The 27918-nt window shown below is 38.8% G+C and overlaps 1 protein-coding gene across 1 annotated transcript; it reads right to left on the bottom strand.

The window, feature by feature from the left end:
* Positions 1-201: 201 nt before the first annotated feature.
* Positions 202-27918, bottom strand: ZBTB10 (zinc finger and BTB domain containing 10). The gene is made up of 5 exons (XM_009086310.4): positions 26995-27918; positions 19091-19988; positions 9849-10022; positions 7848-8023; positions 202-5384 (listed from the first exon to the last, which is right to left on the bottom strand). Exons 1-5 carry the CDS (start codon positions 27916-27918, stop codon positions 5079-5081), a joined length of 2478 nt encoding a protein of 825 aa, XP_009084558.3. The 3' UTR covers positions 202-5078.

Raw genomic sequence — 27918 nt, 5'->3', positions numbered from 1 at the left:
AGAGAAGTTTAAAAATACAGCTTAAAATAACAGCAATTTTCTACAAATTCCATTCTATGTCAGAAGCAGAACTTATTTGCAGCAAGTTGTTGTTTGTTTCTCAGTATTAAATGTTAACACTTAGGCATCCAAAGAAATCTCTCTTCATCTATTTGTGGAGGGTGAGGAGGCAAGGCACAGAAAAATAAATAGAATAAAATGGTTATTTCTTCAATTTATTTGCAGCATGGCAACTTAGACTGGTGCACAGAGTATTAGAAGTCTTGAAGTTATGTTTACACACCAAAATGTTAGTGAGAAGTTACTTTTATCTGCATCCGGAAGTGGGTAACCCAATTGATTCAGATAAGAAACATGTATAGCTTATTTAAAACATTCACTTCAAATTGCAAAAATGTCAAATACAAAGTACTTGATAAGCCAATTTTATTTTCAAGTTTAAGTCATAGGACCTTTCTAGTGTAGTTTTAAGTTTTTTCCCACATAAAATTATTTTTACAACCCATGGAAAATTATACACGGAATCATTAATGGTAAAGTGTTCTGATCAGCAACACCCCTTCCCCTGGATTTCAAACCTGTATTTTCTTTATTACATAGGAATTATTTTATTACAGGTTTGTTAAAAGATACTGAATAAAAACCAACTTCTTTCTCTTTTCCATTGTGTCAATATGTAACCTTCACCATACTGTTCAGCAATGCACAGTGATGTGCTATTAAAATGTATAAAAGGCAAAGGAGCCAACATTTATCAAATAAAAACATGAGATCACACAGTGAAGAGGGATGCTAACAGAAGGATCTACAGTAAAATATCTACAGAAAACTACTCGTGCTACTACCTCTGCAGAGGCTGAACCACATTCTGAAGACACTGAATAAACTCAAAAGTGGGCTTCTTGCATAGCTTCTTCATCAGAAGGTTGTCACCAACTAGTGCTAGAGAAAAGTACAGTGAATTGTCCAAAACATTCAAGTAACAAACCAGAGGAGTTGTAACAATGCAAACTCAACAGCCTTTTTCTTATCACATTGCACTCCACATTTTGCTCCTTTTTTCATTTGGCACAAGTTTTTTGGGCTGGTGGTGGTGTCAATTGTCTTGCTTTCATTTCTGTTTCTAAAGCCATTTAAATACACCAAAGTAAAAAAGGAACAGCAAACAAGGTACAGTACTTACAGAAGTGAATTTTTCATCTATGTGGAATCAGCAGAACTACAAAAGTATTTTGGAACAGGTGGGAGACTTGTGTTACTGGGTGGCAAGAGCAAGAAAAGTCAAGTGAAACAAAACTTAAAAGCAAGCTAACAACTGAGATTGGCCTCATTAAAGCAAATCCTATTAAAAGCTTAAAGCTAGGAAGGAAAGAATCTTCTGCTAACAGCATTACTGCTGTGACCCACAACTAGGAGCACACCTCATGCCAGTGTCCTGGCCCCCAACTTTTCTTCACTTGATAATGCTTATTCTTGTCAGAAGAAAGAGTAGTGACATGTAGTGATACCTGAAAACTGCATTTGCAGAAGGCTACACATCTCAAAAACCAGGTGTGCACTATGGGAAGAAGTAATTGCTACTCATACTTCTTAAGATGCATGCTGACAAGTAAATACAACTTCTGGTTTTCCAAACTGGTTTCATGGCAGAAATTACTTTACTAGAGGATTGTTTGGAAGCTGAACTACAAAATGTGTCTAAGTAATTGGAAAGTGCCATTTTCCCTGTAAGATGCATCTGTCATTGCAATTGAAAAATGCTTTTTAATGCACTGTAGTAACACTGACATAAGGCAAAAACATTTTATGTTGTGTGTCTTCCTTACATCATTTGACCTACTTTGACCAGAACTTCTACTTGTGAATCTAAAGTGATTTTACTTACTAATTTTGTCCTGCATCACGGTGCCCTGCCAGAAACTGTTCTGTATGATTATCTGTAAAATTTACCCACTACTGCTGGAAGAGAGCAGAAAGCAAACAAAAACCCTCAGAGAAAAGGAGAATCCCAACATCAGACAGACTTTGTTTTAGTAATAGACATGATGCTTTTCATAAAACTACTTGTGTGGCATTGCCCAAATTCACAAATTGCAGACATTTGGGTCAAAAATTATTTCATCAGAAGACAAAATGAAAGACTGAATATCTTTTCATTTGATAAATGCAAAGGGCATCAGTCTTCTTTTAAAATGGAAAAAAAATCTCAAAACAGACAAAATCCATTGCTGTGTTACTGCAGCATAACTTCAGCCTTTCTTGAGGGAAAAAGAATTCCTTGCACAAAGAGAAATCTCTCCCTAATTCTTATAATAGTGAAGAAACTTGAGCCTGTCTCTCAAGAACTAAGTCTTCAGAAGTTTTGTTTTATTAATTTAGAACTATAACAAATCAAGCTAACATATTTAAAATAATTTCTAAATAAAACAACTCAGAAAAACCAGACTGGAGATAGCACCTGAATTCTTATGGTTCTCCAAGACAAGAACAGTGGACCTGCATTGAAGTATTTCACACAGTTTGCTAGAGACAGTCACCCTCTCTCTCCAACCTACCATGGGCAATTACATACAACTTCTAAAAGCAAGCATTTAAGCTTTACCAAGGAAATTATGATTGTCACAATGCAACAGAATATTAAGGCCAGTGAAAAATAACTGAATAGGTATAAATAACACAAATGTTTACTAAGGCCTGCTTTTCCAAACAGAACCAGAACAAAAGCACAACAATTCTGTAGTGTACCAAGTGTATATTTCAATTTACTGTAATGCAGTCTAACAACAAATTTGGTCATAATTTACCAGATATACATAAATGATTTAAGTAGTAAAAGAAGATTCAGTTCCAAGAGAATAAGTTCATACCTTGAGGAAAAAAATCCCAACAAAACAAAAGAAAAAAAAAGGAAAATACATTAAAAATGTAGAGCCAGGTCCAGTTTCTAAGCATTAAGTGAGCAGTATTCTAATAAAGCAGATTTAGGTGAATTTCATATATATATATATTTATATATATAGACAGATCTACCAATTGTAAACTATGGTTTTAAAAGGGATAAATGGGATGGAAAAATCTTTATGCTATACTTACATATTCACAAAGCAGAACATTACTTTAACGTTTAAAATACTTTTTCATTCATATCATCTTTGCCCAACTAATTTCTACTTTGGACCCCACCAGAATCACACATTACTCATTTCAGTCTAGAACAATGAGAATAAAATGTAATCTTCAGTGTAAAAAAAGGTATCCCACCCTCCCCACCCTCCCCAAAAAACTATTCATGTCAGGTTTACAATGATGTGGAAACTACCAATGAAACAAGTGGATGATAAAAAAAAAGCATTTTAATTCCCATATAACTGTAGTTCAAACTTATCATCTCAGTTTCCATCAGCAAAAACAATGTCTTAACATTATGTTACTGTTCTATGGACAACAGTAAAGCTTGTCTCTTTAAATACATACCAACTTTGATCAGATGGAGCACCAGTAAGATTTTGTCCATCAGAGCATAATTCAAAGTTACCCACACAACTACCATAATTTAGTTACCTGACATAAAATAGGAAAAAAATACTCATTTTAAAATTAAACAAAGTTGAAAAATATGGTGACCCTCAATTGATTTTTATACAGTACTGTCACACTGGCCTAGCTACATGTCATGACAAATGCTCTCTGCATATTTACTCACTGTGACATAATAGTACATCAGACTTATTGTTCCAATGATTGCCTGAATTAACTTGCCTTAGGCTAGACAACACAGAGGAGTTTAAGGTGAAGGTGTAATGCCCTCCCCTCCCTATGAAAGGGGCCTGAAATCATTGGTACAATATTACAAGCTTAGGAAAAAAAAAAATACGTGGCTACAAAAATTCAAGTTTCAATGCCTCCTAGAAAATCTGAAACAAAGAGCATTTTTTCCTTTGGACTTCTTGTTTCTCTTAAAAAAAAATCCAGCAAACAAGCAAGTTAAATGTAGTTTCTTTACATTAAATACTAACAACAACCCATGAAGTACAAAAGAATAAAAAATAGTTTGTGTTCAATGATGAACGATGGGCACAATAGCCTAGTGTCCAATTCACATCACATAAACTAGCCAAAAAACGGACAAGTAAGAAATTATTGACCAAAAAGTTGTTTTAATATGACACTTTCTCCATTCCTTGCATTTTTATTCTGTGGGACTGAGGTATACACCAGGGAAACAAAAAAATTTTGAGAGAAGAGGGGCCTTAGAAGAGAGAAGAAACATTATTACATCAGATACCTTTTAGCATGACTGTCTCTTTTGACTAAGTGGCACAGGAGTTACCATGCTCTGATCAGTCTATTATTTTCATTACTGGTCATTTCTTCTGCATTATCATTTTAAAACTGATGAATCAACAACAACCTTCTTTAAAAACAGACACTAAATTAATGCCATTAAAAACTTCTCCAGTGCTTATCTCCCATAGCACCTGCCAGCATAGAGCCAAAACTTTTCCACCCAAATTTCAATACGATGTTGGCAATATCTGTGACACATATTTAAATGATTGGCTTTCACCTACAGATTACAGGAGAGGTAAGGTTTGTATGGCAAAGACATGCTTGTGGAAAATGAGCCACCAGCCCAAATTAGCTTCACTGACTCGCTGACAAAAGTACGAGTGGATTTGGGAAAGCTGTCTTTGTATTTCCATACCAAATTGCAATTTTCTTCATTCATGTTAACGGATACATGAATGTGTAACATAATTACAGTTACTACTATGTCTGAATAGGACCCAAGTAGCTATAGCCTATAAATAATAAAAAATACATTTTTCTTTTGATAACTGACTGTAGATGTGAGGACTCTGTATAATTCAACCAAACGGTTGTATGCTGTACAGTCCTGTGCAAATATCATAAAAAAATTAATAATCCTTTTTTTGCTATAAGGCTTTGACCCTACATTTTCACAGCAACATAACTACCATCCAGCCTGTACCATATTTCGCAAGCCTTCAGTCCAAAAATTCAAACAGTCAATCCATACAGTGTCCATTTGCAGCACCCTGAAGTCATATGCTCTGTCAGTCATCTAAAGGCATACAGACTTCCCCGCCTTCATCCCATCGAGACTGGTCATTCTGTTCTTCTACATCATCACCAAGCTCCTCATCGCCTTCTCCCACTTCATTTTCTTCATATTCTTCATCCCTAGGGAAATCTGTGTCCTGCACCTGGTCTGCTCCCTCCTGCCCTCCAGGCTGAGATTTATCTGCACAGTCTACACAAACTCCGTAACGTCGTGATCCATGTCTTATTCCAACGCTGGCTGCTAGCATGAAAATCTTCTTACACACCATACACTTATACTTTTTATCCTTTTTATGCACCTATGGAAGAGAAATTTTAACAGCTGAATATAGGCATATCAGGTTACATTTGTATATAGTACCAGAAAACTATTAATAACAACAATAATAATTATTAATATTAAAATTCCTATTTTTAACTTTTCCAAAAGATACCCAACACTATTCTGAGTAAGGAAGGATTACTAGAGATCTATTTATGTATTCCTCAGCAGATATGAGCTACTGCCCACAAACAAACCACTTTGTTGGAGCTCAGCATGTCGCCCGTTCTGTACACAGGCGAGTGTTCAGTTCACATCTCAGGGCACAGAACAAGACTCAGAAGCAATGAGAGCAGTACAAACCCTTCCACTGCATGCAAGATAGCTCGTTTAGAAAATTGCTTTTTACAATTTTAAATTCTAGAAATATTAAGAACAAGCAAGAGTTATTACATTCAAGAATTTAAAGAGCAAAATTCTTCTTCCATGACCTCTCCCTCTCAACACAGTTAAAATCAACATCAGCTTTCCAGGTCCCTTAGGTAATTTTTTTGTCTGCTATTTGAATCTGCATGTAAAATTAGAAGGCTGCTGTTGACTAACCATAGATTTTGATTTTGAATTTGGAAGTATGTTGCTTGTACAAGTAACTGAAGTCAGCAACCATGTATATTAGTTATTATCTATGAAAAAATTAAGTTGAAAACTTCCTTCTTCTATCTGGTGTTTCCCACAACAGATTACAATTATGTGCTTAAATATCTCATTTGAAAAAGTTGCAATTTTAGATAAAAGAGAAATTACCACTCAGATGAGGGGAAAAATAAATTAGGTAATGATACAAATAGTTACTTCAGCTCTGCTGTATAGTCTGTACAGCTGATACATGTGCTTCCCTCAGCCTCTAGACCCTATAATACTTCACACAAGACAGAATGTTTGAGGTTTGTTGAGCTGAAAGGGGAAGGGAAAGGGGAAAAAAACCCAGGAAAAAAAAAAAGTGTTCTGACTTCATCAGAGAAACACTTCAGTTATAGCACAGAACTGCTCTGAGCTCACTCCACAGCTGTTTTCACATTGTCTGACTTCATCTCCTTTTCTGGAGGAAAAAAAATCTTCAGTTTCAAGTCCTGGTCAAACAATGCAGGACAGAAAACTGAAGTCCGCCTCTACTACTCCTGGTAGACCAACTAACTCCCACTGCTGCCATCTTCTCAGGTGAGCCACAAAGGAAGGAGCATGGCCATCAATGAGGCAATAATGCCCCAATTCTCTCGGCCTTTCTCCATACCAGAGATGCTCCATCCCTCCAATCCTTTTCCTAGCCCTGCTCTAGAGTAGCTCCAACAGCTCCATGTCCTGCCTGTTCTGGGGACCCCAGAACTGGATGCAGTGCTCCAGGTGGGGGCTCATGAAGGGCAGAATGCCCTTCCTCACCCTGCTGGCCACACTGCTTTTGATGCAGCCCAGGATGCATTTGGCTGTCTGGGATGAGAGAGCACACTGGTGGCTCGTGTCCCACCTCTCACCCACAAGCACCCCCAATCCTTCCCAGCAGGGCTGCTCTTGACGTGTTCATCCAACAGCCTCTATAGATACTGAGAGGTGCCCCAGCCCAGGGGCAGCACCTGGGAGAAGTGCAATTTACCCCACTCCATGTACTAACTACCTTTTCTATCTATCTACAAAACATCTTGCAAAATGAGGGGAATTTTTAAAATCACAGGTTGGAGAAAAGTTCTTATTTTCTCACCACCAACATGACCATGCTTTTATTACTGCCCTGAGATACACCTTGGATTTTATATATTATTGAGTCTTGATTTCATTATAGACTTGGTACAAAGTGCCTACAAAATACCCAAGACAGATAAAATTTCCTCTGGATCCTCATATAAATGAGTACTCAAGTCAAATCCTGAGTTATGCAATGTGCACAGGACAGGGTAAGCTGAACTCCTGGTTATGGCACTGGCAGAATGCAAGTCAGACAGATGTTTATTTTCTGCATTGGATATTTTTCGTTCTTTCCTAATCTCAAAACAGATACTATACTATAGCTTTGGCTGGTTGTGAAATAAACATTTCAGAACTACCTCAAGATATTGTGCAACTGCTGAATTAACAGGGTGCCCTGACAGAAAATGGTGATGCAGTGCTATAGACCAAGATGTGCTGTTCTACTGCAGTAAAGCAAAGCCAAAACTGCTTTTCATAATCTACAGAGTACTTATATACACTGCATCCCTTTATCACATCACCTTCAAAATAATCTTAATTTGAAATGACTGTCTTCGTGGACACTGCATTTTTCATTAAGAAAACAAGAGGCAGTTATCCAAGAAATGTTTATCTTCATCCATTTGAGATCAAGATAAGACAATTTACATTATGTCAAATCAGAGAACAGTTTGTTCCAACTACCAAAACACCTGAAAAACCCCATAAAACTCCACTCATACATGTGCATACATATACATAAACACTTGAGATTACCTACCAAGGAATGTCTCTTTACATGCTCTCTTCGTGTAAACAGCTTCCCACAGATGTCACAACTGAAAGATCTCACGCCTGTGTGAATGAGCAAGTGTCTCTTTAGTGTTCTTCTGTATTTGGCTACATAATTACAGTGTGGACACTTCAACTTGTTCATGATTAAAGCAGAGGAATCGCCTAAAAGATAAGAAGCATCAGGAGAAAAGATGATGAAACACACAAAAAATAATTTAAATTTGTTCTGTCTGGTGCACAAAAATAAGCAGGTGCCACAACAATAAAGCAAAACACATGACTTTTCATCAGCGAAATCAGGACAATGCCTGTCTGCGGAAATCAAAAATGCTGCTAAGTTCTGCATTTACAATTCTAATAGAAAAATACCTACTTGTAACCAAGTCATTTTTACCATGAAGTCTTATTTCATGAATTGAAGTAAGTTAACTACAATTTACCAATATTCCATTTTCCTAGATGTCCTAGATTTTGTCCTGGATTAGAAAGCTCTAACTCTGCAGCATTTAGACAGTTGCAATCTTCTCTTCCAATATTCTATTTAGAATTACATGCAGGAACCATCTACCAAGACCTGACTTTAAAAAAGTATAAGTAAGAATAAATATTGACAAGAGGAGTAGACACCAAGAGGTAGCAAAACTCTGAAATTCTCAAAAAGGAAGTTATTGGTCCAGATTTTACCTATTTTCTACTTTGATCTAACAGCAGAAAAAATAAAAAGAGCAGAAAAAACTTCTGGAAGTAGCAATATCTCACTTCTTCCTTATGACGGAGGAGAACTCTTTATATAGTTTGCCCAAAGGATACATGCAAACCAGGTTTAATACAGTTGCCTATTAGTGTGTGGAAAAGAACACCACAGGATTCTATGACGTGGAGAAGGCCACACAGAAATACAAGGATGATTTTGATAATACCATACTAACTCAACTTACTACAGGTGAGAACTTATCAACACAATCATAACCATCTAGAAGCATTCAAAAGACACTAGCTAAGGCGACATGATTACATGCAAGAGTTTCTAGTGTTCACACTGGCAGGAAGAAAACATAAGTAATTACACATTATGTGCACATTCTCACAGGCATGTCTCTAAAGTTGCCTCCTTTGAGCTTTTAAATCCATCCAAACACAGAAGTTACATTTTGCTAATATTCACAAGTTTGCATATTGGAGCACTCATGTGAGCTGCATGCCCACATAATATCACATAATGGCTTGTGTGAAGAAAAGTAAGTCCTACACAGGCAGACATCAGGGCTGTAAGATATATGGGAATTTAATGGTTTGAGAACAGGCAGACTTCTTAAGACCCAGCTTCTAATTTCTTGACTGCCAACAGATTTCACCTTCTGATGACCACATTTCTTCTACTGTAAACCCCAAAATATTTAAAATAAACCATGAACCACATCCCAGTAACAGCTGAGGTAAACATCACTATTACCCAGTACTTGATATCTTCTTTTTACTGAAGACTTTATGTATTGTAAGAAACTAGCAACAATTGTTTTAGATATGGTGGTATTTTCAGTATGTTTGCTGACAGAAAAATAATTACAGATAATTGCTTGCTTGAACTGACAGAAAAAGGCTTAATTACAGCAATACGGAACTAAAAAATTTATTGCAATGAAGTTTTTTATTTTTAGTAGCAAGACATATGCTGAGACCTCCTTTTAAAATTATATTTATTTCCATATCTTCACCATCCAAATTTTCAATTTCAAAGGCCATTTATCTGTATTTAGCTTAGTAAAGGGATGGGCAGCTATCAGGTTATAAAAGACCTCAGGTACCTTCACACTGAGTCACAACACTAGAACTGATATAAATCACATTCTGGTTTTACTCTTCCATACATTTGAATTCCTTTTCCTCCCTCCAAGGAAGTACATTATCCAGAAAGGCAAATGATATGGAAGAAGATCGATTAAATAATTTTCTAACCCTCTACCTACTCTCCATCAGATACACTTACCATTTTCCCAAGCTTCTTTTGGCCAAGATTCTGGCAGCAATCCATACTTGAAATCACTTGAAGTACCCGGTAGCAGCCCATACTTGAAGTCACTTGAAGTACCCGGCAGCAATCCGTACTTGAAGTCATTTGAAGTACCCGGCAACAGTCCATACTTGAAGTCACTTGAAGTAGCTATTAAAGACACATTCTTTCTTTAGCTTCCTGGGTTCTAATCAGTCATCAATCTAATTTGTTTAGCAATATATATATCCTTTTTATCCTTTTTAACTGTGACAAGAAAGTTTCTAACCTTAAAATAGTAATTATAGCATGTTTTCACATAGTATTCAATACTAAAACAAGAAATAACTGTATTCCTAATTTCAATGAGACCTTGGAACTACTCTCCACAGCACCATTTCTTCTCCCCATCCTGAGAAAAACTGAAAGCCTTTTTCATACTACAGGGACTTTGATGGTAAGGATATGTATTCCCTCACTATCATCATGAGGGGGCTGAAAGGTTTTCCAGAAAAACCTCTTTCTTCAGAGCTGCTTTGTGCAGTGACTTCACCTGGACTGCCACAATAGTCTAGCTGGTACAAAAGTAAGTAAGTATTTTCTACTAGAGGCATGGCATTTTTTTATTCCTTAACATATATTCATTGCGTACATATATTTATTTAAAGGATCCTACAGCTATGTCTAAATGCTTTTCTGAATAATCATTTCCATTACTTTACAACCACATCAATTCAAGAGACTGTAATTACTTGGAATATAACAGCCTAAAAGTCTAGTTTGCATATTTACGGTTGCTCTTAAGACAAGATCTTCTGCAGTTTCTGTTGTCTTTGTATCCTTTTTTCCTCTTTAAAAAAAATAAAACCATTCAGAAGTGAACAATGCCTTAAAAAGATCTTTGCTTGTTTAATTCCATACTTCATAACAAGTAAGAACTGCATCAGTGAACATGGAGTCACTATTACAGAGCACAGAGAACTATAAATAGTACACAATAAAGCTGCACTAACAATTTGACAAAATCATATTTGTTGGGCAAAAGCTCTTCTGGCAACAGTGCAAATCAATGTTCCCCCCAGTCCCCAAGACAGGAGTTTGTTGGAAATCATGAACTCATAAATCTATTACTTTCCTCACAGGCAAACAGTTTTAAAATAAACAAACTGTAGTGGTTAACTGGCAGATTTCCTTTTATTTCTCTGGATGGTAGTTGGGTCCTCACACTGGATTCCCAATGTCACCACTTGAAAAGTCTTGAGGAGAAGTATTCTTGCTTTCAAGCCTGAAACTATACATTTTAATAGTCCAAAGACTTCTTTTTATCTCTACACTGTTCATTCTAAGGATTTTTTTGGGAAAGGAAATTCTCTTAGGCTGAATTGGAATTTCACGTAGCTAGGGGAAAGCTGCATATTTAAACACTTCCAACTTGCAGTTTTACTGGAAAAAAGTACAGCTTTTTTTTTTACTGGAAAAAAGTACAAATCCTCACAGCATGAGACACATACAGTAGCTTCATTTACTGCTCAGGCAGCATTACCACTGGCAGCAGTGATTGGTCTGCAACATAAGACAACAGTTCAAAAGGATATCACTCAACAAGTAGGAAGCTTATAATTCTATCTTATCCATTAGACAATGGCAAACAACAAGCAAAGGTGGAGCATGACTGCCAAACTAGGCATTCCACCAGAGCTTTTAAAAAGCAGAGCTTGAGTGAATGAAGACGAGAAATAGTTAGATGAGTTAAAATACTGCTATTTTGCTATAAAAGGAAGAGGGAAGGGAATAAACCTCCGTCTCCCTTAAAAAATACAAAGCAGTGAGGAAAATTTCTTAAATTACTGACTCTAACTTTAATTACTGACATAACTTCTGTTATGTCCAAAAGAGGCAAGAACTCCTTATACTAATTTGGAGTGATGGACTCCAGCAATGGCATCTCAACAGCTCAAGGAATAGAACACAGATACCCTATAGACATGCCAACTACACATTCCTTTGAGGTGAGAAGGAAGACTTCCTTCTGTAATACACATGAAAGGATTAGAGAGGAAGCAGTGTTGCACAGTCTGGGTAAGAGCAAAGATGACTTGATCTTAACGCTAAAAGCCTTCAAATTACAGCAGGCTTCAGGACCTAGCAGAGGAAAAAAAAAACCAAACCTACCTTTATGGCATTTAAAGTATGAGATCCTTTCTTTATAGATTTTTCTCCCTGTACTAGAACTGTAGCTGAACAGTGAAAGGTCAGTCAGAAATAAAGTATTTTAATCACTTTTCCCTCCCTTATAGGATGAATATCTGTAAGATCAACAGACCCAAGTGTTTACTGCACACAGATGTAATGTTATGCTGTGTACAGGCACTATTGTATAGCTTCCTTCAGAATAAGCATACACCAAAGACTGACCATAGGCAAGAGTTGGACCAAGCTGAGCACATTTTATAACCCTGTCACTTTGACAATTCTTCTGTATTTATGAGAATACAAACTAAATGTCACTAGGAACATTTATGTACACAACTGATATTTAAGTCTGACGGAACTCAGGAACTCAAACCCCTGCATAATTTGAGATCTTAGCACAAGACTCAACATAGAGCCAAATAAATTTAAGAGCTGTCATCTAGTGTAGGTAGTAGCTACTAAATCTTTCAACCTCCAACTGGAAGAGAAGACCCACTACAACATGAAAGAACATCAGCACAGATACCACAAGCGATAAGAGGTTGCTACACATGCTTCATGCTTCAGTATACATGACTAAGTAGATAATAATTAAACCTAATGCTTCTTCTTAGAATAATTAGTTGACCTAGAAAACCTGCTTTCTAGATTAAGCACACATTTAATGTGTTCAAAACAAAACCATGCAAAAGGCATCTTCAGTGTCTAATTGCTCATCCAAACAAGATAGACTTGAATTACACACAGATTGGAAGCTGGAAGTGCAATACCCAGCCTCTACTACCTTCCCCAGCTGGATATAGAGCCTACAGTCAGGTAAGCTTCCAGAATGCAACACATTTACAGACCCCTGTGGCTCATAGTACCTTCTCCCACGTCTCCTCTCACCCAGGCTACTGTCCCCTGAAACCTGCTTGCAAAACTAGACATAATTATCATCTGACCTGTTCTGATCACTTTAAAGCCAGATGATAGCCTCTTGATAGGAGGCTGAAAGCAATTATGGGTGCAGTCATACTGGTATACTGGGGATAGGGTGCAAAGGGAGAAAGTATAAGGTAAGGCAGATCGCTGAGAAAAAAAAACTAATTAGAAGCAATAGTATTCTGTGTCTCCAGACTAAACCACCTGATCACAACTTTTCTTTGATCTAAGGTTACCTTTTTACACTTTAGTTGATTTCTAAGAGGTGTAAGTTAATAACCCAAATCTCAATTAACCTCAAACATTTGCCCATTCTTCTAGCCTGCATGGATAAAAGGCTATCAGTAATCTGATCTTTAATAAAAGCCAACAACAAGCAAAGCCAAAATAATAATTAAAAAAAAACAGAATACAAAGAAGCTGATTAACCATCAGCACTAAAATTCACACTATGTTGATTTGACAAGAGATAAGGATTGTGTGAAGCAAAATGAAGACGATGTGTGGCTCTTCTACCACTAAAAAAAAAACCTATCAAAAACATTGTGAAAGGATTTTATATTCTACTGCATTTGTTCTCAGGAAAAAGGAAAACCAGAAGCGAGATACAATGATTTTCAGTTTTGAAAGCAAGAGGTAGGCGTGCACCACCAGAAAGAGAGAACATGTCTAAGCCAAAAGCATCCTTAGTTTGAAAAATTTCACTTTTTCTGATTTATATCAGGAAATATACAGATTTGGGGCCCAGAAAAGGATAGATAACTGAGTAGGTGATGATATGGGAGATAATGAGCACTTCACTGACAGAAGTTATTGAACAGGGCATTATAGAAAAGAACACATATGGTGCACTGAGGGAAAAGATACAAAGCTTTGCATTAGATACAGCTGTTTGTAGTGAACTTACCTTCTCTTTTCTTTACATACATTAGCCCTGGAAACAGTGCCAAAATAAGAGAAAAATAAAAACTATTTTTCAATATATTTTTGACACTGACTGCTCATCTAATCAATTAAAAAAGACGGAAAGTAGACAGGATAAGCGATTAGGCCATAGCTTTCAAGGATTGCGAAGAAAGCAGTAGTAATCTACTGATACAATCTGGATTGCTATTAGAGAGCTGGATTTGTTGCTTATGTTAGGTAACATGACAGAGGAAACAGCACTGCCAAGACTGACATACTAGGAAGGTGGGGAAAAGAAAGCATCCTGAGCTCCCTTTGCTCCCAGAGTATTCCTCACATCTTTAACCTTACTTCTTCTGAAAAGGCTTATTCTGGAAGCACATTACTGCTCAACTGCATCTTGCAACAGAGGGCTCAGACATACTTAGACTATGAGTAAGATTGCAGTGGCCAAATGTCTTATCTATTGCTCCCAATTGCTCTCAATTTTTACTATTTTTCATTCATGAAAATGTGGTATATTGCTGTGACTATGGAGTCAGATCTAGCATCAACTACCCCTGACAGAAGACCACTAACTGATGCCAAATATATTACGCACTTGCTTTTCAACTTGATTATCATACCTTCCCTGAAAAATTCCTTCCAAAGAAAGTGAAAGCTATTTTGCTGATCTCCTCCAACAACTATATGAGTGAAACACACCAAAGAACTTTCCTCATGCATACCATTTATTTGTGGGGGAGTTTAATGTTCTCATGGACCCTTTTTAGTAAGTCAATGCATTACACTGGGACTCAAAGGGATTTTCAGGCAGAGAAGATCTGTAGACACCACAAAATCTTCTTCCCCAACCCATCCACAAAACAACAACAAAAAAAAAAAAAAAAAAAAAAAAAAAAAAAAAAAAAAAAAAAAAAAAAACAAAAAAAAAAACCAAACCCCCCAAAAAAACAAAACAAAAAAAAAAACAAAAAAAAAAAAAAAACATTGCCTGGAGTTGCAGGCTCATGGACAGACCATACTGTGAGAATGTGAGGAGGGAATCTGCTTGTCTTTGGGATGATCCCTGGGAGGGGTAAACTGAACAAATGAGGAAGAGGTTGACCCTCAGATTTTGCAGTGTTTTTAGATGACTTCTAAAAACCTCTGACATCTTCAATACTGGATTACATAGGGAATGGGGCAAATAAAGTGGTTAAAGGTCCATCAAGGAACTTAAATCTTGTAATCAGGGTATTAGCTTAAGGTCAAGAAAAAATATGACAGAGTTATAGTACCATGGAAAAGCAGGAAAAATATACAATTCTTTTTTCTTTTGTAGCCCAGTCAGTCAAGTGGGGTTTATCCCTACAAGAAATATACATGTGTCCTGATAAGTCCATCAATCCCGATTTCTTCAAATACAAAGATACTTGCTTTATTGTAAAGCCTAATCAAGTTGTGTTATGCTCCTCCCTTGCATTATGACAAACGCTGGGACCAGCACTACATTTTTTTGTAAGCAGGTTTAGCTGCTGTTTGTATCCTTCTGAAAAGTAGTTGTTTCTACAGCAAGCTGAATTAATTCCTTAAGAACCCCTACAAAATCAGTTAGGAACCCTCTCGTTCCACCAAGGACCGTTTTAATCCTGCCCTTGTTATCCTTTCCCTCACCCCCATCAGAGTACAGCATCATCTAGCCTGAAAATTACAGTAATAAATTATACACTCGTAGCTTCATAAAGTTACTGGGATATTGCATGCAAATCTCCTAAAAATCAACACAGTCAGTTCCAGAAAGCATAAGCAACACTTCACAGCTGTGTTCTGAAGTCTGAGGATAGGAAACTTTACAAAACAACAGAAACACCATGCTCAGAAGACATACCAAAGAAGTGATGAAAATTGACAAAAACCACCCCATGAACAGACATTAAGCATATGATGAATTATGTTCACTGAGCTTTTATGATCTTTTGTAACACACTGTAACACTGACTGTAATACCCTGTCTGTATGGTTATTTTCTCTATGGTAAATGGTTAATTGTAGGATGAACGGTGGCTGTAAACAGTAAAAGACCTTTTTAGCAGATTATCAACTAGGAGAGAAAATACTGAGATAGGTGGTAACATTCCATGTTTTAGTTGAACTGCTGCTTTAATTAATATAGCTAAATTGGAGAAGTCTTCAAAATTTAAGTAAAATATAAGTAAATCTAAGATAGTACAAGGAATTTGAAATCAATCTTAACTTTTTTAAAGCTTTTCTAAAGCTCACCAACATGATACTTTTACAGGGATGGTGTTAAACTCACTGGCAATGATGCCTCAGGTTTTAGCTTTTATATTTTTCAGATTCTGTACTGCTTTAGTGTGTAGTTCTGAGCTTCATATTAGGGGATAGTAAGCTCTCTTCACAGAGTAGGTAGACAGAACAATTCTTTCTCTAGCTGGAGACCAAGGAAAAATGATCTAAGTTTCAGGCCCAAAACCATAAACAATGGTGTACTGAAGAGAGAAAATCAAGAAGGATGAGACTGCAAAAGCTAAAGCTGTAATTGGACAATTAACTCCAGTATGCAAACGGACCTGAACTTAGAAGAGTGTGAGACCCTGTGACCAGTCGTCCATTTTGTGACCATTTTAGATTCATCTTGGGTGTAGCCCTGGCTGGGCTCTTGTTCTGCCCAAGGTAAGTCCATTGAGGCCTTCTAATAAATAGCTTTTTTATTCTTAACTCCATCTAGCCTCTATTCTACATCAGCCTTCACAAGGCATCAGCAACACAGGGCGAGAGGAAGAAGCAGCTGACATATCCTTATCGGATACGAGTAGAAAAACTCATGTTCAGCAAGGAGCAGTTTAACATATTTGCTTTACTGGAACAAGAGGGGTAGCAGATGCTTCAGAAAGCTATTACTGTTTATTATCTAATACTTACCAACTGTACCCAACTGGAAAATTCATTTACTATAGAATTCAAGGAAGTGGCTTCAGGGATAAATTTTTGCAGTGAGAGTGATCTTAAGTAGGCTTCTCTCTTCCACCATATCTACAGTATCATCACAAAAGCACCAGACCAACCCAAACCTAAATCAAGGGCACAGAAACTCCCCCTGCATGTAACTGACAGTTCATAACCACTGGTGTTACCCCCATCAGAACATGACAAAGCATAATAGTAGAAGCTCGTCATTTCCGTTTTAGCAACCAATGGGAGAGCGCACTCCTTAGCTCTGAGTATAAGAATTTAATATGCTTTATTTTTCTTCTTATAGAATTGTCTTATATCTACTCCAGATGACATTTTCTTATGGATTTTTATCTCTCAGTGCCTATTATTTTTGGTAGTTTTTCATCTCCACAAGAAATTTAATCCAAAACTAAAAAGTTATTGTATAACCTGCAAGTTACTTTACAACTCATTCTTGACATTCTTCCAACTCTGCACTCCTCCCTCTTCCACCTTTTCTTTGGCATAGAGGGAGCAGTTAAAAGAAGAGTGTTTGAGTGAAATCTACCTGCAAAGCAAAGAAAAAGAGCCACAAGCAGAAGAGAAAGAATACCAAAGGCTGAAGAAGTGGGTGAAAAGTAAGTTATACCAAGCCCTACTTCAGTCACTCTTCTTGTTTCAAACAATATGCATTCAAGAACTTAGTAAAAGTGAAGATATTATAACAAAAAAATTAGATATGGCTTCCAAAAGAATTCTGACACTGACAGAAAATGTAACTACATACTTAGGAACATATATGGTGTGCTCTGAAAATACCAAGGAGATCACTAGTTGACTAGTATTTTAGAACTCAGTAAAATAAACTTCCCCTTGTGGTCACAGAACTTTCAATGGTTTTGGACTGACACCACAACACATATTCAGTATGCTCTGTCTCCAATACAGTTCTTTTCATCAAATGCTACATGGATGTATTTTGTAATTTAATTCTTTAGCATAACAAGTTACTGGAAACATTGGTGCTTCTGTCAAAAAACCAACCAACCAAAAAAAAACCAACAAAAAACAAGGAGTAAACATACTGCACTGCCCATGCCCTCTATTATTTCCTCAAGAAATCTTCACAGCACACATACAAAATTCTACAGGATCCAAACAACTATTTATATCTGTTGTTGGTGCCATCATACAGTAGGCATATTGTCTGTATTTCCATCAGTAAAAGACAATGAATATTTACCCCCCAATAAATTATCAATAGAAATCACATGCTAAATTGTGTCAGAAATTTTGTATTTGTGCAACTAATACATCCTCAGCTCTTGCTTCAAACCCTCTACTATCCTTTTTCATGGCACTGCAACTAGAGCAAGTAGTGTAGCCCAGCACAGGCAGAATTGTTGTTTGGGCGCAGAGGACTCGCTGAGGACTCAATATCCCCCACTACCTGCAGCTAAAGGTGCTTCTCTTAGGCTAGATCTAACCTGATGCTGTGGACCTGAGGCATATTAGCGACTGTCAAGTTCCTGAAACACAGCTTCTATCCTCAACTCAGCCAGAAGGAATCCTGTGCAGTCTAACAAATCTTAGCCAGTAAGAGAAGTGCAGGAAATTCACTTCACAAGCACAACTCCCAAGCAAAGCTAAAGCAGACATACCCAGTGTTCAGAGATGAAGACCAGAGGTAAGAAACAAGCATTTGCAGAAGTGCTTCTCAGCACAGCTGCTTCTCCAGAACTGCTCTGTTGTGTCACACTACTCACTAAGCATATGAAGGTCTTTTGTACTGAAGAAACATGTCCTCAGTCCCATCCCACACTGCTCTGCACTGGCACGTGTCACCAGAGTACCCAGGCACTGCTGGCACCACACAGCACGACCGTGGGTCCCTCATGCCCCCTGTGGGACTACTGCTTGTCTGTGTCCCCCAGCCCCATGGGCAGGAGTAGAGCAGGCCTCCTGGAGGAGACATCCACAGTTCCTTGATGTCTGAAGCAGGCATACATTTTAAACTGCTTTAGAAACAACAGACATCTAAAGAACTTCATTCCAGCTGTGTCTTAAATTCATCCCTAACTTGACTCTTAAATTGCAGTAAGTTTTCAAAACAGTTCATCAAAAAGTGAGGCAGGCAAATGACAGTACTTCAAATACATACATTAATTATTCATAAAGCATAATAATTTAGAAAATAAAATACCAAAAGTTATGTAGTCAGGTACTGCAGTCAGTACTTTAATTTTCAAATTACATAATTGTCATTAAGCAATATTTACCTGCTTCTTCTTTAATAAATGACAAATCTTCTTCTGGATATGGGACTGACGGTTGCAACACTGAGCAATCTTCAGAGTTCTCTTCAGTATTAGGTGGTATATTATAAATAAATCTCTTTGCAGTTTGGTTTTTCCTTCTTGCTTTTCCAGGCTCTTGAACTGACTGTCCCTGTGCACCCATGTCATTCCACACGAAAACTTTTCCCTCACCTTGAGATTCATTTTCAGCCATTTCAGGTGAGCTGTCCTGGACCCAACTGCAGTCATTCATTTGGTAGCTTTCCATTTGGCCCTCATCAATAGGGTAGGGATCATTCTCAGTTTTTATGCTACTTGCCAAGTTGGTAAGGTTTCGTGTTGCCCAGAAGCTGGCAACTTTTTGATCCCTTGGAGATAAACCATCCCTACTAACAGATCTTCTGTTGTAATCCACTACAACAGTCTCTGGAGCTTCTGATTTTATACTTATGTTTAAGGCATCTTTAATGAAGTTGCGGCAGGACTGGACAACCTCCGTCATCTGAAGGTAGCTGGCCACCGACATCACTTCAATGGCGTTTTGGCTCGTAAGCACGAGGTTACCAGAATACAAGAAGTCCAAGATGACAGAAAAACCTTGAACAGCAACAACGTCTAAATAGGTAACAGTGGTTTGGTTACGGCTTTCTTTGTTTGTAAAGCAATACAGAGTCTTAAAGAAGCGGCTGCCTGCAACCAGGATGTTCTTGTGAGCTCTGAAGACCCTCCCGCTCACCACAATATTAACATCACAAAGAATGCCTTTCTTCCTCTGCTCGTTGAGCTCTTGCAGGAGCTGATAGCAGTAAGAGTTCTCATTTGGCCTGCTGTTAAAATCACAGTATCCTTCATTATTCAGTTCTGATGGTAACTCTGCCTCCTGCAATTAAAAAAAAAAAAGCATAAACATAATTAGCTCTTAACAAATGCTCTCCTTACTTCTTCAACACAATAATAAGGATATGAAAAGAAACTAAAGAAGATTATTTTAATCAAACTATTTTTTTGTTACTTATGTTCTTGGCCACAATGACAGAGAGGAATATATAAATGACAAGACATTTCTGAACACTAAAAATCATGCTCTCATTCTGCACCTTCCACCCCCAAGTTTGAAACAAAGAGAACTAGATTTGCCTTGAGAGCAAAGGAAGGGAAATTTCAGCCAAAAGTAAGGAAATTATATAGTTGAGTGTGAAGTACTTGCTATTCCTAACCCACATATACTAAAGAATCAGGAGCCTCTCTTTCCAAAGATTTAACTGCATGATTCTTACATCTCCAATCCCTTGTTCTTCCACAGAAATCTCCACTTAAAACAATTAAGCAGAACCAAGATAAGTGATTCAACATTTTCTTCATGCTGAGATATGAATAGACACAGATTAGGTCTGTATGTCCCACTTCATCTTGAACGTTTTAAAGAAAACATACTGTTAAAGTATGTTTCTTATGCAGTTTTACAAATTAAGTATTTATCTTTTGCTTTTTAACTGCAGCAGCTTTAGGATTAAACAGTGTATCACATGACAAGCAGACAAAATACTGCAGATGACAAAAAACTCCCAACTTAAGCTTCCATTACAATACTTACCTCACACTTTCTTGAAATAAGCCTCCCAAACTTTCCAGTGGCAACATTGGCACAATACTTATTACACACACACACACAACCTTTTTAAGATGTGATCTCAAACACGCCTTCAAAATTTTTCCTAAAACCTGATATTTTCAGAAAATCCAACACCAAAACATAATTCATTATTATAGATTAGTTCATACAGGGAGAGATCAAGAGATCTGAACTGGATTTTAGAGCACACAGAAGACTTCTAACTCATGTTTAGATAAAGATTAATCAGAGATGCTACAAAGCAGCAGCTAGGAGAAAGCAGAAAACACAGACTGGCATATTTGAGATCATACTTATATGGGTTGACATATGCTGCCATCAAGAGCAGCAACAAAGACAGTCTGCTTCATACTAGATCTCCAAGATTCTCCCTTGTTTCCTAGCAAACAAGGTGGATAGCTCCAAGACAAATAATTCTTTTCTTCTCTCCGCTCCTAAAACACCTCACTGATTAGTGAACTAGAGCTGGTGTTAAAGCTCACCTGTCTCAACATTACAGGTCAAAATCAGTATTAAGAAGGTAAAATCAGTATTAAGCACTGTCATGAGCCTGTAAGTTATGCTGGAGCTAAAATACACATTGCAGGAAAGTACTACTCTTAATTTGAGACTATGGCAGAAAACAGCTACATATATTTTAAAAGTCACTTTCCACCCCATAGACCCTAGTGGATTAAATCAGTACTCATCTCAATTTATAATCCCAGTGTGGATCACTGGAATAACAACTGAGGCTGTACCTAACTCTAAAAGGGTGTTTACATACATAAGCAGCAAATAAGACCTGGTATAACCAAAACAGAAACTGTGCCATTTCAGCATCTCCTGCAGAGAAATTTCAGTTTGCTGTCACATTCAAGTTTCTCCTGAATCTCTTACTTGTCTCAGAAAAACACTTCATTAAAGAGGAAGGAATAAAACCAATTCGGCTTTTATGCAAAAACAAGCAGTAGATCTTTGCCCACCTCATCTTATTTTTTTTTTCTGTACTTTACGACACACCCCAAGTGCTACCTCAGATCAAGACTGTGAAACAGTTTGCTCCAGGTGTAGGACAGCTAAGGCTGTCACTCCAAGCTCTCAGCAGATTTTGGTTCTGGACTAGATTCCTGTCACTTCAGCAATGGAGCACTGCACAGTTTCAAAACACCAATTACACTGACACTGGATCAGATTAAGATGGAAATGACAGTACCCTGAAGTGTTGTCAGGCTCGTCAATCACCAGTGACTTGCACCTCACACAGTAAATGTTAGGTAGATGCTATGATAGCTGCCAATTTCTTTCTCTGAGAACACATTGAACACCACATAAAATTTAAAGAACTACCTGCAGCAGTTCTTTTCTTTTGACAAATGTCTGATTAAATAATGGCAAAAGAGTACATTTTAACTAAGCAAGTGTAAATACCCAATCAAGCTGGGACCAAAAAAATAAATTTATATTTACAATGTGGGGGTTTTGTTTCCTGAGAACAGGACAAGCCAGCATGGTGAAGAGGAGCTGCAGATCACAAACGTGCTACACAAAAACAAGACTGAAATCTTCATTATGACAAGACCAGAAGGTTGAGTGGAAAAATGAGATATTATGCAACCTGTGTCCAAGCTGTTAGGGATGTGCATTGGAGAAAGAGATCAATCAGTATTACAGCTTTAATCAGTATTATAGCTTTACAGAAGTGGGTGCATAAACATTTCTAAAACTAACTGCAGTACTAAAACCAACTGTTTTACTGCTGGTATGGTACAGTCAACACCAGTGTCACAACTCAAATGAAGTCCTGACATCTGAGCAGTTATCAAGTCTATGTACACTAAGTATGAAAAGTAGAACTGATAGTATGAGAAAAATGAACAAAATAATATTACTGTGAGAGATTTAGACATTGATACATAAAAAATACAATACAGTTCAACAGAAGGCAAGATGCACAAAATCATTACAAGAAAAAGTCTATTTGCCAACTCCTGTAACTTACACGACACATCATTATAAGGGTTCAGTTTTTTTCTAATCAAAACAACAAACTAATGATATTTGCTTAGATGTCAACTATATTTTCAGAACATAGACCCCAACTTAGTCTCATCAACTAAGTTATCCCAACACCAAACTACCTCATCCTTTAATAAACACTAGTAAGGAATAAAAGATAAAAATCAGCCCATTTTCATTTTAATTTATGCGATCTTCAGTGCTCTAAGTCAAAAACGTCTCTCTGTGGGTGAGACTAAGAAGTGCTGTAACAGAACAGAGACTGCTTAAGGAAATTAATATTCTTTGTGTGTATTCAAAAGAATACACACAAAGACAAATCACTATTTTACATGTGTAATTCATTAATTAAACTTGCCCAAAAGCTAACAGGAGCAGAAAGAGATGATCAAAATTGCTACTAGAAGTTTAGTTTTCTTTCTTTCTCCTACTGTTCCATCAGCATACTCTGTCCCTGGAAGGAAGAACAGTGAGGGCAGGAAGAATTAAGAAAAACTCAAACCAGCCTAACCACATATTCCATCTCAGCTACATGCATATGAAAAGTAATTATGGCACATTTTTTAATCCCTTCCCCACTACCACATCTTGCTCTACAGCAGTGCCTTGTGCCCCACATTAATTCTTACTCTGGTATCTTCTAAGCTATCAGTAGCTTCTTAATCACATGCAGAGGAAAATGAACTCAAAATATGATCCCATCACACGATGTTCCACTGTCACTGTACACACACAGCACCACTCACAGACAACTCAGCAATTTCAAATAATTTCATTAATTGTCTAATATCAAACTGAGTAGTTTGAGGTTTGATGAAAACACTAAATAAAAACACACTAAGTAATAGTGTTTACTCTAAGACCTGACTTCTTTTTCAACTTCTTCACTCTGCTAAGAGTAAGTCAAGAAGTTAACTTAGAACACTGTAATGTAACTAACATCTGAAGCATGACTTCCATTCATCACTGCTCACATAATGCAAACAATTCCAGTTCACATGGAAAAAATAACACATCAAAGGCCTTCCTCTTTTTGGTGAGCTTCTGCTTTAAACCAACATGCCTGTTAGACTGGAGAAAGCTTTTCTGGCAGTATTTCCAAGGCTTAGCTCTAAATTATGTCCAGAAAGAAAATGTTTTAAGAAGATGGTTTGAAGAGAGGAATCTGCAGCAGCCAATAAATCTATCTTATGGACCCAAATTCATCAAAGAATTAAAATATTTTGCCATGATTTCCCACTAAGCATCCATTTCTTAAGATTCTTGCAACACAATAGTCTGTTCACTACAAAAACAAAGGTAGTTTCAAGATGATGACAATTTCCTTAAGCTTTAATGTGGAGAAAAATTATTTTAAAAACTAGAATAGAAAAAGATTCAAGAATTTGGTCTTAGAAAGAAGCATTGGTTGACAGCTCAATACCCTTGAATTACAGCAGCTGCAACCACTTGTGATGTATTTTGGCATTCCAAATTAAATGTATCCCAAAAATAAACTGAAATCATCACTCATTTCTTCACAAGTGTAATATCCAACAGACCTATAGAAATTTCCACTGCTTTACTATCTTAACACCTACAATTTCCTTTCTGCGCTTGAGTGGTGGCACTATGCCATATGTTTATTAGCAGCTGCTAAACATGCCCTGCAGTTGAGGCTTGTCAAGTCCATAATACATGTGTGCTGTCTCTAACACAAAGGCTGAAAGATCTCTCCCAAGTTTCATTAAATCTAAACGGCTTTGCTGCCTCATTATGTATGTTGGAAATACGGTCAGGGTACAAATTACCTACTTTTGTTCCAAGTTTCTGGTATCATGGCATTTAGATAAAAATGGGGCTATTGTTTTGGTATTAATTTAAACATATGTATCAAAAGAAATTCAAGTGCCATTAAGAGTATGAAAGGATACGGAAATTAAAACATAGAAGGGAAAGAAAACAGAGATTCTTATTCAGGTTTTTGATAAAGCAACTGTAACATGAAAGTGTGCCACAAAGAAAACTACACTGACTCCTGAAAAACTGCAATTCCTTCCCTCGTGAGAAGTTTTTAACTGAAATGTAATTGCAGAAGGATGCACAAAGCACTGTTTTCCACTCAAAAAAAAATCTCTTTACAGCTACCTTTGTCCCAACCTTATCTTTTGTACAGTGCAGAAGAACCACTGACTCATCTATCCTACTGTTTCATTTATTATCACAGTTAGTACAAATATTTTTTCTTAAACTATCAGTGGTATAAAAGCAGAGACTCATTTTTACAAATATTCCCATGGCAATGAAAGGTCTTCAAATAAACACTTATAATCATCAAATACATACTTACATTAACTCATAGGCTACCGTGATAACAAACCAATATTCTGTCCTCCCTTCCACCCTCCCCGTATTTAACAGTTTTACAACAGACTCAGGGTAAGAGGACAGAAAGAAAAAATAGTTATCTGAGTAGAGAAAAAATGCTTGGAACAGCTTTTATTTAAATACAGCTAAAACAGACTGAGAGAAGCTATCAAGTGTAGCAGGGATTAGCAGCATCCACTAACACAGGAGGCTACAAAGTGACAGAACATACTTCTACAGAGTAATCATTCACAACTCAAAGTTAGAAACTAGGCAACAAGATGGTAAGGAACAGGCTGCAATAGCATTATGCAAAACTGGAACATTTTCAAAGATATGAAGAAGTAAAACAAACTAAGAATATAAGTCTCTTAATTAGAAACAACTAATTGAAAGCAAGTTTGGCTAAAACACTGCAGAGTGTTTCTTCAGTCTTCTGAACAAACCCCAGAAGACTGAAGAAAACTGATAAGATGACCTACTACCACATAATATCTGTAACAGTAGCTGCTATAAAACTACACTCGCTGAAAATGTAGCATTAATCATCTTGAAGGTGAATGTTGCATTTGTAAACACAAAAATAATATTTTGGATTACTGGCATTTGTGCACCATAAGGCTTCCCCTGCAGTCCTGCAATAGCTTCACAAAAAAATTGCATACATTTTCCAAGTAGTTCTAAGGAACCCATCGTTCATCTAATATTTTACAGGTCATCCTGTAATCCTGATATCCTGCCCTAATATTTGACTAACAGCTCTTGTCCAAGGTACCCTGAGCTCCTTAAGAGTGCTCAAGCAATAACCTCAATCTAACTACCGCACTACATTTCAGACTCCAAATAAAGCTACCCAGCCAAGGTGGGTGTTTTAATTAAAACTGAATTCTCAATGCAGAAAAACGGAGTGACTAATCAATTAATTCCGGCTAACAGCCTAACAATTCAAGGACTAGCCTAACCTGAAGTAACACTTAGACAAATGCCCGCAGGCAAGTTTAACGCCAGCGAAGCGATCGAGCGAACTTTAGCAGCGCAGGCATCCCTAGGAGAAAAGGCTGCAGAAGGCTGCGGATTCAACACAGGCATTCTTTAGGGGTTTTCATCCTCGTATATTCTAGGGCAAGCCCTGCCTCATTCTTGAAAGCAGCCAAGAAACACAGCGACTTGAAGTTCAGCGGGGAACGTGAAGAGTTTCACTACTCCTACAGCGTTAGAGGAGTGCTGGCATAGTAACACGGCTTTCAGGAAACCACATGTTTATCTCAAACACACACCAAGCGATTGCAGACTTCTTGCTCAGCAACTCAATCTAAGGCAACGCAATCGGGAAAAAAGATTTCAGCGCGAAGAACTTAAACACACGGAGTTATCCGATTAGTGGACCGGGGCCACACCGCTAAGCACGGCAGAGCGATTCCAATTTCACGCCGCCGCGTCCCCATTTCACAAGCGGTCGCTGGCCGGACACTGCCCTCCCTCCGCCTGTACCGCAGGAGGAAGTTGTAACGAGCGTATTTAAATCAGTGCTGTGACACTGGGACTCGTACGCAACTTTTTTCCCACATCGCCGGTTTATCTTCGCGAGATAAACAGATGAACTAATGAAAGCGGCACCCGGACGGATAACGGGAACGGAATACAGCCACAAACAACAGCTCGTGCTGTGTTTGTGTGCCTGCCCACATCCAGCGGGAGAGTCACCCCAAATCCCAGAGGGGGCTCGTCTCCCACTCCGGACGCGGTGAGACAGAGCAACGCGGCGGGGCCAGCCCGCCGGGCAACAACCACGAGCAGCCATTTAGAGAAGTTCACACACGTGAGCACAGGAAACCTCACCTATGCAAAGGGGAGGCCGGGATCGCCCCTCCCTCCTTCCCCGCCGCCCCCTCCTCGTCCCGTGTCGTACCTGCTCGGCGCTGCCGGGCTCGTTGAGGCGATGCTCGGCGGAGAGGTGGTGCCGCAGGAGCAGGGTGCGCTTGTAGTTGCGGGTGCCCTTGCAGAGCTCGTCGTGCCCCCCGGGCAGGGGCGCGCCGGACATGATCACCTCGGGGGGCGCAGCAGCGGCGACGGCCGCGGTGCACCAGGCGCACGACATGAGGCCGGTCTCCTGGCAGTAGTAGAGCCACGGGAACTCCTTGAGCCAGGAGCCCTGGAAGGAGATGTGCATCTTCTGCAGCAGGGACTTGGGCCTGGCCAGTGGGAAGTGCCGGATGCTCTCCCCCTCGCCGCTGCCCTCCGCCTCGTCCCCGCCGTCGCCCCCCGACCGCCGGCTGCTGCTGCAGCTGCCGCCCTCGGCGCCGCTGCCGTCGCCCAGGCTGCCCCCTTCTCCGTCCTCCTCGTCGTCGCTGCTGTCACTCAGCGAACCCCCGTCCTGGACCAGCTCCTTGCCCTCCAGCAGCCCCTCCGTCTCCAGTCCCTCCGCGCCCTCCAGCTCCATCTCCTCGTCCGCCCCCCGCCCATTGAAGTGCTTCCGCGGCCAGGCCGCGGCCTCGCAGCCATTGTTGGCGGCGGGGTGGGCGGCCAGAAGCCCCCCGCCGCCGCGGAAGGCCAGAGTCCGGCGGTTCCTCTCGGCGAACATGGGGCCGGCGGCGGCGGGGGGCGACGCCGCGTCCTGGGGCAGCAGCAGCTCCTTCTCTTCGGCGGCGGTGGCCTCCAGCTCCTCAGCCTCCAGCCCCTCCAGCTCCGCCTCCTCGTCCGCCCCGCGCCCGTTCAGCGCCTCGGGGTCCTGCCGCTCCCAGGCCTCGGCCCCCGCCGCCGAGGCGGCCGCCGCGGAGGTGACGACGCCGCCGCCGCGGAATGCGAGCGTCCGCCGGTTTATCTCCGCGAACAT

Source organism: Serinus canaria, chromosome 2 (genome assembly GCF_022539315.1).
Source record: "Serinus canaria isolate serCan28SL12 chromosome 2, serCan2020, whole genome shotgun sequence".
NCBI lineage: Eukaryota > Metazoa > Chordata > Aves > Passeriformes > Fringillidae > Serinus > Serinus canaria.
This window is presented reverse-complemented; position numbering and strand designations above follow the sequence as displayed.